This window comes from Fukomys damarensis, unplaced genomic scaffold (assembly GCF_012274545.1).
Source record: "Fukomys damarensis isolate Sample0158 unplaced genomic scaffold, DMR_v1.0_HiC HiC_scaffold_29, whole genome shotgun sequence".
Lineage (NCBI taxonomy): Eukaryota > Metazoa > Chordata > Mammalia > Rodentia > Bathyergidae > Fukomys > Fukomys damarensis.
In genome coordinates, this window is record NW_022900941.1 from 14,177,564 (window position 1) to 14,189,775 (window position 12,212).

The following is a 12,212-nucleotide window of genomic DNA, read 5'->3' on the forward strand; positions in this document are numbered from 1 at the left end:
TCTCAACTATTAAAAAGCTCTTCTGAGAGTAGCAATGCCTTATTTATTTAACGTTTGCCAATTTTTTTCTGTGTCTGGAAGATGGCTTGGATTTTATGAATACCTTCTTCCCCAAAATCTTGTATTTACCCACTTGGCACTGTATATGGTTAATATATTGATTTTTCTCAAAAACTGGAGACACCACTCTGTTCATGTGTGGATCCTCTTCCACTAAACTGTGAAATGGTGGAAATAAGAGCAAGTGCAAGCCTCTATCATATCATTGTATACTCACTGCTCAACCAGTGTCAACGGTTCTTGAATTTATCCTTCATTCTATCTTTCAGACAACATATATAAAGGAAAAATCTTATTATGTCTACATTTATATTATCAAGAAACCCTGTTTTGCATGTTTTTCTTAACTAATGCTTCCATTGTCTCAAAAAGACTATTTAAGTCAAGGGCCCATATATTAAAGAAAGTAAGTACTTTCATGTTATTTACTTTTCATTAAAATAAAGTGGAGTCCACTTTCCTTAGGGTTAAATTATTGAAAGCAGAGTTGGGATAAGAGATGTTTTTCAGTTGGGGAGCAGTGATTCATCTTGGAAAATAAGGTTTCTGATGAGAAAGAGCCTCACTAAAGGGCCAGAGCCAATATCCCCGCTGTAAAGCCCTAAGCAATAAAGTCAGCAGCAATCTGTGTATGCTATGCTAACCCAAGCTCTAAAACAGATCATGAAGCTCCACTCAGACTCAAGACTTTATGTATCGGTAATGTAAAAAGATGTTCATGATGAAAAGCTTATTTTTTACTTATTAAGCTACACATAGTCATGGTAATAGATAAATAATAGATAAACAGATATGAGATAAATGTTGTCCCAAGCTCTAACATCTCTTGTCATTTATCCAAATGTTGTCTACATATTTCAAAGTAAGAAGATTAGTTTTGCCTAGGTCATCTTTGTTCTTTCATTGAAGGGCTATTGAGCACCTGTTATGTACCAGATTTTGCGATAAATCTTGGGATTAGCAAAGGTAAGACAGAGACCTTTGCAAGCTTATTAAGAACTATTCAAGAGAGTTACATGGAAATAAATACAGGTATAACTCAGAAGATCAATTTTCATTGAGGTACAAAAGATTAGGTGAGAATTTAGATGATTAAGTGTCTAAGGGAGTCTGAAAAATCACAAGAAAATCTGCATGAAATTTAAATTTAAGAGTACAAGATTGTTAAAAGTATCACTGGGTAGGAGAAAACGTAAGGCAAAGGAAGAAGCAAGTAGAAAAGATCACAGGATGCCGACTTTATCCATGCCATGATAACACTTGTCCCCAGTTAAGACACATGCACACTCCAAGAATCCACCACAGTATTTAACATTTTGGTAGCATAGCATTAGGATGAGTAATTATGCTTTTTACTGGAGTACTTGATTCTTCAGAAGGCATTTGAATCTAATTTCCTTCTTCCCCCTATGTTACTGGTACAGATCCATGATGAAATCTTGCAGATGTTACCACAACATTAGAAGATACATTTCAGCTCCCTGAGGACTTCAAAATGAGTTTTATCATCATTACAGTTGATAATAATTATAAATAAAATTCTTGCATTCTACATTATAAAAAATGATTCTCACTATACACCTCTATGACAATGTCATGTCCCTTAAAAATTGCAACTAGAACAAAGTATAATACAAAGCACTTATGTAGCATTTTTGTTTGGGACATAACTTATGTTTCTTGCCCTTCTGTCAGTGGGAAAGAAAGACTTAGCATGATTAATTGTTTTCTTCAAAGCCAACTGACTGTGATACGGGGGGCTGAAAATTCAACTTAGTGACACCCCCATCTGTTTTATACTCTGTTTGCAGATAGGGTACGCTGTGTGCATTCAGTTTTTCTTACTGTAACTCTAAAACAAACAAAAATATCTAAGTATGTTGACAAATTTCAGAGACAGATACCTGCTCATAAGGTAAGTTCCTTTATTTCAATGCTTATTACCCAGCTTAGCAAAAGTTCTGCTAATGAAACATCACACTGTGTCTGCCCACAGAAGGTCAGATATGCTGTTGATGATTAATTTTGCTCCTGTTTTGTACTACTGTCCATTACGTGCTACTCACCTAGCATAAGCTAAATAACAAAGAATATTTGTAAAGAAAAGGAGAACAACAATGGTGACATTCTTGCCTACTGTTGTTTTGACAAGTCTCAGATGAAGCAGGCAAAAAGATAAATATCTGCCCAGGATACTTTCTGCTTAGTGTGACTTTCGGTCTCCCACATTACTAAAAGTTTTGATTACCAGATGGCTCCACACCAAGATCAGACAACAAAACTATCAAGAGCCAAAAAAGCGTCAATGTACTTCTTTAAGAAATTGTTGTGAAAAACAAATCAAATGTATCAACCTAGTCACCTATTGTCTTGAGTCCTCAAAACTTTTTATTCTTAGAATTCACAGAAATTAACCATATATATAATATATATATGGTTACATATACATATATATGGTTAAATATACATAATATATATGGTTGTATATATATATATATATATATATAGACATAAATATATATGGTTACATATATATATGGTTATATAGACATAAATAAAATGCATATATGTAAATATGCATACACATGTGCGGTTATATACCTATATATGGCTATATATACATATATATGTAAATTATATATGCAAATTCAATCTTCTCTGGGACAAGCTCTGTATGAATTAATCCTTGTGAATGATTAAAAAGAGATAAACTTAATAAGGTCTTGACTCTCACAGAACATGTGCTGTTTAAGTACCATTCTGAAGTTCTTCAAATGCCTGTGATATCCAAACCTGGATACCTCTGACAGGTGGACCATACTAAAAGTAGGTCAGATTTCATGGAACTTTAGTTCAGTTGTTCTGAAACTTAACTATGCATCAGAATCACCTGGAAGAATTATTAAAACATATCCTGGATATCAACTTCAGAGTTTCTGATTGTATAGGTGTGGGGAGAGCCCAAGAATTTGCATTTCTAATAAATTCCCAGACGACCACATTTTGAGAAACTGTCTCACCTTAAATTCCATGCTTCATTAGCAGATTTTTTTCAGTGACATTTAGTTATCAACCATGTCTTCACTAACCAAGCAAAGCAAAAATTGTAGAAAATATTAATATTATTTTCCAAAGAGAAAATGAAGTAATACATAGTTTTAAAACCTTAAATTTACTTCAACAATACACTGTATGAGAGTACTTATTCAAAGTAAAAGTTGAGCCACAAGTATTATAAATTGTCAAAAAAATCTATTTTATTAAGAAAAAAGCAAAACTGTAGACTTGGTCAGTCATCATAGCATTGGGTTTACTTATTAAAATGAAAAAAGAGCAACAGGGATTTAGCTCAGTAGTTCTGCCGCCTGCCTCGCAAGCACAAAGACCTGAGTTTGATCCTCAGTACGAAAAACAAAAACAAACACACAAAAAAAGAAATATTTTATGCTTCTTGAAAACAGTTGAACTCGTAGCCTTTGAAATAAAATTGTCCTATAAGCATTTAATGTTTAAAAATGTAGCCTTAAATGTAAATTGTAAATGACTCTAAATTTGTCATTAACACAATTTTAACTTTTGGTCCTCTTAATGCTGAAGATTAGACTGTGATTTTGCCTTTAGCCTGTGAAAAAGCTGTATTTGATGTTTGTAAATCTTTTTTTTTTCTCCTCATTGAGTTTATTAGTACATTTTAGGTGTACAGTACAGTTACATTCATTATTGGGATTTTGTACCTTTACATGACAGGTCTTAGTTCTCATTTTTCCCCTTCTTGTCTTTTGGCTTTTTCCTTTATCAATATTTAGGAAAATGGCCCATTCCCTCAGTGCTCTAAGAATTCCTGTGCTTCATCAGATAGAGTTGTATAGCTCACAAGTCCTTAGTAACCAGTAACTATAGAATTTCCAACAACCACTGTCTTTAGTGTATATCTGAGTCTGCGTTGAGATCATACCTCTAAAAGAGTTCTTTCTTTTGCGTATTATTACACAGTTATTAAGATTAAGGAAAAATCTCTAAGACATAGTACAATATGTTACAATCTTTGCACTAACCATTTCCAAAAATAATCAACTTAAGGGAAGGTCCATTTGCATATTAAAATGACATGAAAAGGTAGAAACTTTTACTTATGTACTTCCTAGATTTCTAAATTTGTATGAATATCATTTGCATATTTAGTTATAAGATACCCTTGAAAACTTAATAGCAATATGAGCTCAAGAGTCATGTAAAAAAACATTGTAATACTTATCCTTTAGATTAGAGGTGTGGAATTAACAGCCAGCAACCAAGTGGTGTAATTCCTAGCCAGTCGAAGAATGCCAATTCATCAGTGATACACTCCAAAATACCAATTTGGTAAAGAAAGAAATTATTCCTAACCTAATGATTTAACTAAAATTATTTGTATTGAGATTCTCATTCTCTTTTACCCACCTGATTTTAAGCTTACTTTTTCTGATATAGAGTGTTCATACAAATGTATGAGTTATACTATGATAACTTCCTTCATCTCCTGCTTCCTATACTCCAAGCTTGGAGGAGGCCTTGGGTTAGAAGTAGTAAGAAAGAGAGAAAAAAAAAACTCTTTATTGGCTTCATCAATGTTACTACAAAAGTCAGTTAAAATTACCATGAAAGAGTTTATCAGCTGAAGATGTGCTCTGAAAATGATGAAGACCCTAGTTCATCTACTATGGTTCATACAAACTCTCACACATCATCAGGACTATGCAGGAAAAAGCTGGAACTTTTAGACCCTGGGGCTATATTCTATGTATAACTGGAAGCCTGGATTTGTAGGTGGTGATAGAATAAACCAGGTAATTCTAGAAAAGGAGAAGGAAGGACGGTGGTATTAAAGTACTACACAGGAAAGCAAAGAAAAATTTTGTAGTGTATTTTGGAGTTTTCATAATAAAATATAACATAAAGAATTGCTGTCCCAGGAATCATCAACATCAGATAATTGACTCACAGCTTCAAACTTAAAAAAAAAAAGGACTTCTATTTTCTTTTGACACTCATGGATGCTAGACTTATATTAAAATGTGAAATAATTTTCAAAAAAAATCTGTATACAGTTCTAAATTTGCAATTTTGCTAGGAAAAAGAAAGCAAGCCAACATTTGGCTGAAAAGTTTAACTTACTTTCAGTGTAGCAAAGAGGATCAAAGACAGTAAAGACAAAAAGTTTGTTACCCAAGATGGGACAGTATTTCAGAGATCAAGATTAGATCTGTATTTGACATCCCCAAACTTACCATTGCAGATCTTGGTGTGTAAGAGAATAACTTTTGTTTCAGCACTACCACCCTGACAGTAAGATTTGTAATCATTTCAGGAAAAGCTTTACTGCTTAACAGTTTCTCAGAAAGGGGAGGATTTTATGAGTGTATTACTTTTGACATTCCATCCAAAAGTGACCTGAGAAGAGGGTGGCACCTTCTTTTGACTTTTTCTGCTGTTTTCTCTTGTTGATTTTGACTATCGAAACATACCTGCCGAAGTACATCAAAACAATTCTGAGACTGGATAAGATGGGGAAGGCTAGACTGATAAAACCCAAATAATGTTGACGCCTTGATTCCATTATTACTCTTCCCCATCTCTGCTTCTCCAGCTCTGCTACTGCCATGACCACAAATAACTTTGACTGGCAACAAATGGTGAATTTGATCCGCTGCAGATTTCATTGCTTTTTAAAATTCGAATCACACACACACACACACACACGCACACATACACGCATACTGCCCCCTGCCCTTTTTATTTCTCCTACAGGTTGTTTGGTTCTACAGCTAATTTTCACCATGCATTTCTTTTTTGGCTTATTTCTACTGCATTCTCTTTAGAAGGAGTTATATTATCTAGAGATAACAGCAACATTTACTACACTGAATGAGGGGAAAATTCCCTAGAGTTTATTATATTGAGCTATGTAGAAAAAGCCCCTGGAGGTTTTAGAATTTCTAAAGTGGAACAGTATGTTAATTTTTAAATATCTCAGTATTTCCAGAATCCCAATATGGGTTATCATTATCTGCAGGGCGAATCAAATCCCGTGAGGGAGCTTTATTTTAAATCGTCAAATAACTTTAATAATAAGGGGAAAATTACCAGTAAACAACCATGTTTAAGAGTAAAATTCCAAAAGTTCAGAGTCTTTTAAATTCCAGTATACCAGAGCTTTCCAAAAATCTCTCATCTTAGAGATTTTCCTTGGGTTGTTATTGCATTTTGCTCATAGGTTAATGCATTATCTAAATATAGATAGCCATTTTTAGTATAAATTCCAAAAGCCATAAATGTTTCATAATTGAGCACATAATTTGAAGTAAGAGAGCTTTTCCACTCATCCCCTTTAACTGTTGCAAATTGGAAAATACTCAAGTAATTACTCCCTTAATAGTTCAATGCTTGCAACTATATATACTTTATGAACATCACAAGCATCTTTTGCTCTGCAGAGTAATATGGGGATGCACAAAATAACTTAACTTGTACAATTAACAAAAATCACCCAGAGCTTTGATTCAAGATTCTTTCATTAAGCCATTAATATAATACATTGCTAAGCGGTGGGCTGTCTAATTTTTATGATGCCTTTCATTTAAATTCAATGGCTGCAGTTAGAATAAAAACCAGCATCTGCCAGATCAGCAAGATGATGCAAAACCCTTACACTAGAAACATTTTTTCTCTCCAGTTTGTCTGAGAGCAGTCAAAGCCAGAGCATTAATAAGGAAAGTGATTTAAAGTAACGAAGTAGCATTTAGTTGTGCTTGCCCAATAAAGAAAAGGGCAGATAAAAATGCTTGAGTCCTGTAACCTCAAACACTTAAACAGAAAGCCACTGATCATTTTATTGTTTTCCAGTCAGAGGTAGATAGACAGTTTGTAATTCAATCCCACTTGAGATTACAATGCATTCTTTCAACTAGAGTTTATATATTACAATATGGAATGTGATGTATTTACTTTTTTGGCATTGCCAAGTGGTGGCATATTTATATAATTGATGCATGTGGGAATCTTACATGCAGAGAACAATTTAAATCTTAAAGCTCAACATCTTATTTCTAAACTTGGACATGGTACAAAAGAATTCAAAGCTGAAATAGACTCTACTTTGGCCATTAGAGATGGTATAAATTATCTGAATCTGGGCTGTACATGATTTAAGTTAACTCACTGTGTTTATATATGATGAGAATCTAATTATGCATCATTGGATATATCTTGGCTACCTCATTGCTTTTAAAAATAACTGCTGATAAATGGAGTAAAATGCACAGTTTATGGCCTATTTATCATTGGAAGACTCAGACAAAGGGTAGGAAAGTTCATAAGAAAGAGATATTACTGAAAACTATATCCCTTTTATAATTACAGTCTATGCAATATTGTCAAAGGCCAGAGTTATAAACCAAAAAGTTATGTAAATCATAAAAAGTCTAGTTTTATGAATTATTGCAGCTTAGTAAAAGTATGCACTTGTAAGTGAATGGGAGCTAGCAATAACTAAAGATAACCAATCAGCTAATCACTTTATCAATTTTCTTCATAAATGTGTTTCAGAGGAGTGAATAATTTTGATTCTAGATAAAAAAATACACACACACACACACACACACACACACAGTCACCCACACAGTTCAGATAGATGGCAATATAGAGCAAATTCCTGCTTGGAAGCATGGTCATTTATAAACCTCCACATAATCAAAAACATACCAAATAAAAGCAAAGAGTTGATCTGTTACTTAAAATTGGAAAGCAAAATGAAATTCTGAGCTTATTGCTTTACTTTTAACCATGTGCTATCAGAAATCCTAAGATTTATCACAAGTATTGGTGTCGAGAAGTATTTCCTGGTTTTAAATTATATGGTGGTACACATAAGAACATATGTCTTTATACTCTCTCAGTAGCCTTTTATACTCTCACTAAAGTCATTGTAATGTAACAACCTGTAATGTTCAATTCTAAAAAGGAATACACTTTTCTCTGGAAAGGTGAGAGATTCTAACTCCATATGACAATAATATAGTGTTACCAAATTTATCAATTTAATGTTACCTGGTATAAGTAATTACAAATTCCTCACCAGTTCTATTAAGAAAACCGGTATGAAGTAGAAACGTCTAAGCACTCACTAAAGTTTATTTCTGAAATTTACGATTCATAAATATTTCAGGCAAAAAAGATCTGAAGTCATCAGGATAGAAGAACTGTTCGCTGGTAACTACACTCTCCAGTCTACTTACACATGCAAACAGAGCGACACACTAACTGAGATCCAACCTTCAACACAAACTCTAGCCAACGAGGTATCGCCACCATCAGTGCCCTGCCATGCCAACACCCAGATGTGAGGCAGATGAATGAAAGTACTTGTGCAGAAGCAGAGCACAGAGATGAAAACTTGGTCCTACCTTGATTGTTTTTGAGGGCTGACACTTGATGTGGTGGGACACGCTGGCAGTTTGGTTCATGTTTCAGGACCCTGGACAGTCACGATCCCAGGCGGAGTTCCAAAATACACCAGAGATCAGGTCTCCTCTATTGGACTTCAGCAGGGCTGCTGCTGTTGCTACTGCTATTGCTGCTTCAGTTTCTGCTGCTTCCTCACTCCGGAGGCTGAAACGCTGTCAGACTGGAGGGATCTGTATCTCACTTAGTCCTAAATAAAGCATTTACTTGGTTCATCCTTCTCAAAGCTCTTGGCAAGAAGGAATAGAAAGTCAGAGACTGTTTAAATTCACTAGCTCTGTACCTTTTCAGTACTGAGATGTGACAGCTCCACAGTTCAGCCAATGATCTTGGCTCACTCTCCTTTCAAAGGAACGAATACCACAAAACATACAGAGATCAGTTGCAGTTCTACAGTTTAAAGGGGAACTCACAGCAACCCTGTGGGCAGACCCACATTATACTATACTTTCATATCTCCTTTGCAGTGAAAAATATTTCTCTCTCTCTCTCTCTCTATAAATCATTCTCACTCAAATACTAAATTTATTCCATCCTGGAAATAAATTCTCTTACAGTAAAAATACCAGTAAATGGTGGGAAATGACCTGTTGCCAGTTTTTAAGATTTTGGGATTTCATATCTGCATAGTGAGAGACTTATAGGCTTGAATATCTATGGATATTTTAAAAATTCTGCAGTAACAATGAGGTAAGAGACTGGCTGTTTTGTAAACTAGAAAAAGGCTGAAGGTATGTAAAATAGAGTCATTAAACATTGTAGTTATTGTAGTCATTGCATGTTGCAGAAAAGCAAGAAGAAACTTTATTCTGATTTTATTTTTGACTATTTCTTTCCTTAAGGCCACAGTTTTGATTCCTTGGTATAAACTAGTAGTTAGTTCATGCTAGTCTAATATCCAAAATGTCATTTTTAGAAAAAATGAGTCATAAATAAGTATGAATAAAGTTGCCTCTACAATCCCCATAGTCACATCAGCACCAACTATGACACACATACCTCTGTTGGTAGTAAGAGGTCCAGTAGACCAGTAAATGAAGAACTTTATTCTCCAATTATTTGATAATTATAAAGTATTTGATGTGGCCTAGACAGAAAGAGAGGGCAGGATTTTGAGGTTCTTTTTGCTCATCAGAAATATACTTTGCTGGTGAAATGCCAAGTTTATGTTACTGAACTTCAAGAAGGTTTCACAAAGCTTTATGACTGGGCCAAGGATGTCACAGAAGGAGTTTATTGTGAGAAGAAATAAATTAATGAGGCTGATGAAACAACAAACTTTAACACCTTTTAACATATATTATAAAACAGAAATTAAATGTAAACATTCTGGCAAAGTATGATCTGAATGTTTAAGAATGACTGAGACACAAAAGTTAACAGCAGGAAAAATATGGGTAAGGAGATAAAACAAATAAGAACCAGACAAAAAGCCATGTTCATGATCCAGTACAGTAGTATCAGGCATTGTAGGAAGCACAACCAGGGACAACTGTAGCGCCGAACACATCTAGTGACTCACAGTTTAAACTTTTAAATCACAAATATAGTTAGCATGTGTAGTTTCCATTATAGTTTTACTAGACTCTGCTACTTTAAATAATCCATAAGTCAAAGAAGATTTTCGATTAGAAAATTGTAAATATCTTAGGTTCTACAATTAAAGCAATACATCAAATTTGTAGAACGAATCAAAACAAGTTGAGAAATGTATATATTCCAGTGCATACATGTGAAATGCAGAAAGGCATAAATAAATGCAGCTAAATATTTATCTCAAAAAGTTACAAAATATAGTAAAATAAACCCCAGTAAAGTGTAGTAGAGAAAATAATAATGCATAAGAAGAAAAACAAATGAATTTTTAAAATACAAATTATGTGACCCAGTGAGCAAACCCATGAGTAGTGTATTAACCTAAGTATATTAAGTAGTTAGAAGTATAATAAGCTCTGAAGAAATTAATATTCTGTGCCAGTAGGGTTGCTTCAGATTCTAAGTACTTCACAGTAAATATTTGAAAAGCCTCCAAACTAAGTTATCTAGGTGTCTCAGACAGAATGTGGGGCGTAAAGCAGTGGAGTAAAAGTTATGGCAAAGTTCCTCATCTGCATCAGAGAACTATGAAGTATGAAAGAACCATCAATTTTCCAGGGAACCTTAAATAGGTACAATGAAAGCCAACACATTTACAAGACTGCTGAAAAAACAGGTATGAGTGGCTGGACTGCAATGTGATCACATGATCCTGCACCCACTTTTTATGATTCTTCAAAACTGTTGCATCTCACTTGGAGAGCTCCAGGCTGCAAAAATCATAATGGCCCTGCGATGTACATGCAAATGAATACAGTCTACCCAGATAAGCTTTCCATACTAAATTTTAAACACAAAAAGGGTTAATTCATAAAAATACAAAAGGATAAAGTATATTATATTTTCCCATTCCACATCCCACCATCTATCATTGCATCAAGCTCTAAGTACCAAAGAAAAATCAATTTTTCAGAGAAAAATATATGAGCTAAGACTAATTTCGGATTTTGCTTTCCTTTTCTATTACATTATCAGTTTATGAACCAAGAAAATAAAAATAATAGTAATTTTTAAACACTTCTTTTTAAAATATGTATAGATATTTCTGAGAGAAATTCAAGCATGGCTGAGCCAGGTGCGCCACATGCACATCTCCTATCAGGCTAGTGGATACTCAGGAGTTTGAGCACGCTCACTCTCGGGCGTTGAGACTGGCTTAGAGCCGGCTGAAGGACATCCCGTTCCTCCTATCTGCTGCCTCCATCGCTTGCCCAAAGGATCAACTAATCATGTTATGCTCCGTATGCAGGGTCCCACCCCTTGCTCCTTGACTATATAAGTGATTGCTCTGCCTGTTAAAAATGGAAGCATTCCAGAAACCTCCCCGGAGTCTGTGCCTCACGCTCCGGATCTGAGCTTCAGAACCAGAGTACAAACACAAACAACAACAAGTGGTGCTCGAACTCGGGCTCGCATATATCAGGTAAGTATTGAAGAGGTGGGTGAGTGATCCCCACAGGTGTACCTGATGGGTAATCTTCTAAATCATGATAAACCAGCTCAGGTTACGTTACTGAAAGCTCTCGTAAAAACCACAGGATATGATGGTCTCCCGTGCAAGGCTCTTAGAATTTTGGTAATTGCTCCTTCAGACCTCCCCATGGATGGAGCCGGCCCACACAGATGACCCAGAGGTCTGGGAGCATGCGGCGTGTAATGCACAGAGCCAAAAAGCACGGTTAGGTTCGCCTCCCCCTGGACTTCTTTCCCATAACCTCAGCAATAATTCTGTGTTTGGACCCCATGTGATCAAAGCCGCAGAAGCATGGGTCCCGCAGGCCCTCTCTAATGACAGACAAAGTAAAGACTCACTTCAGGGACAAAGCAAAGATGGCAGCTCCTTCTCCCTGGGGCAAAATGGAGGTTGTTGTTCCCCACTTCTGCTTTCTTCCTCGGAGGCGGCCCCCGCGTCTCTGGGAGATGAAGATTCTTCCGCCCCGCGTCATCGGAAAGTACGTCATCCCAAGGAGGCCACCGCTTCCGGTCCATCATGGCGGCCCCCACCATGCACGCTGCCATCTTACCGATCTCACGATCCTCTGCTTCCTCATCAGATA

General features: G+C 35.5%; 1 protein-coding gene across 1 annotated transcript in view; it reads right to left on the reverse strand.

The window, feature by feature from the left end:
- Dpp10 (dipeptidyl peptidase like 10) overlaps nt 1–8,812 on the reverse strand; it is a 1,319,241-nt gene extending 1,310,429 nt beyond the window's left edge. Inside the window, exon 1 of the mRNA XM_033757133.1 lies at nt 8,502–8,812. Within this exon, the coding sequence (XP_033613024.1) occupies nt 8,502–8,561 (60 nt within the window). The 5' untranslated portion in view covers nt 8,562–8,812. The remainder of the gene's footprint in view (nt 1–8,501) is intronic.
- Nucleotides 8,813–12,212: the final 3,400 nt, after the last annotated feature.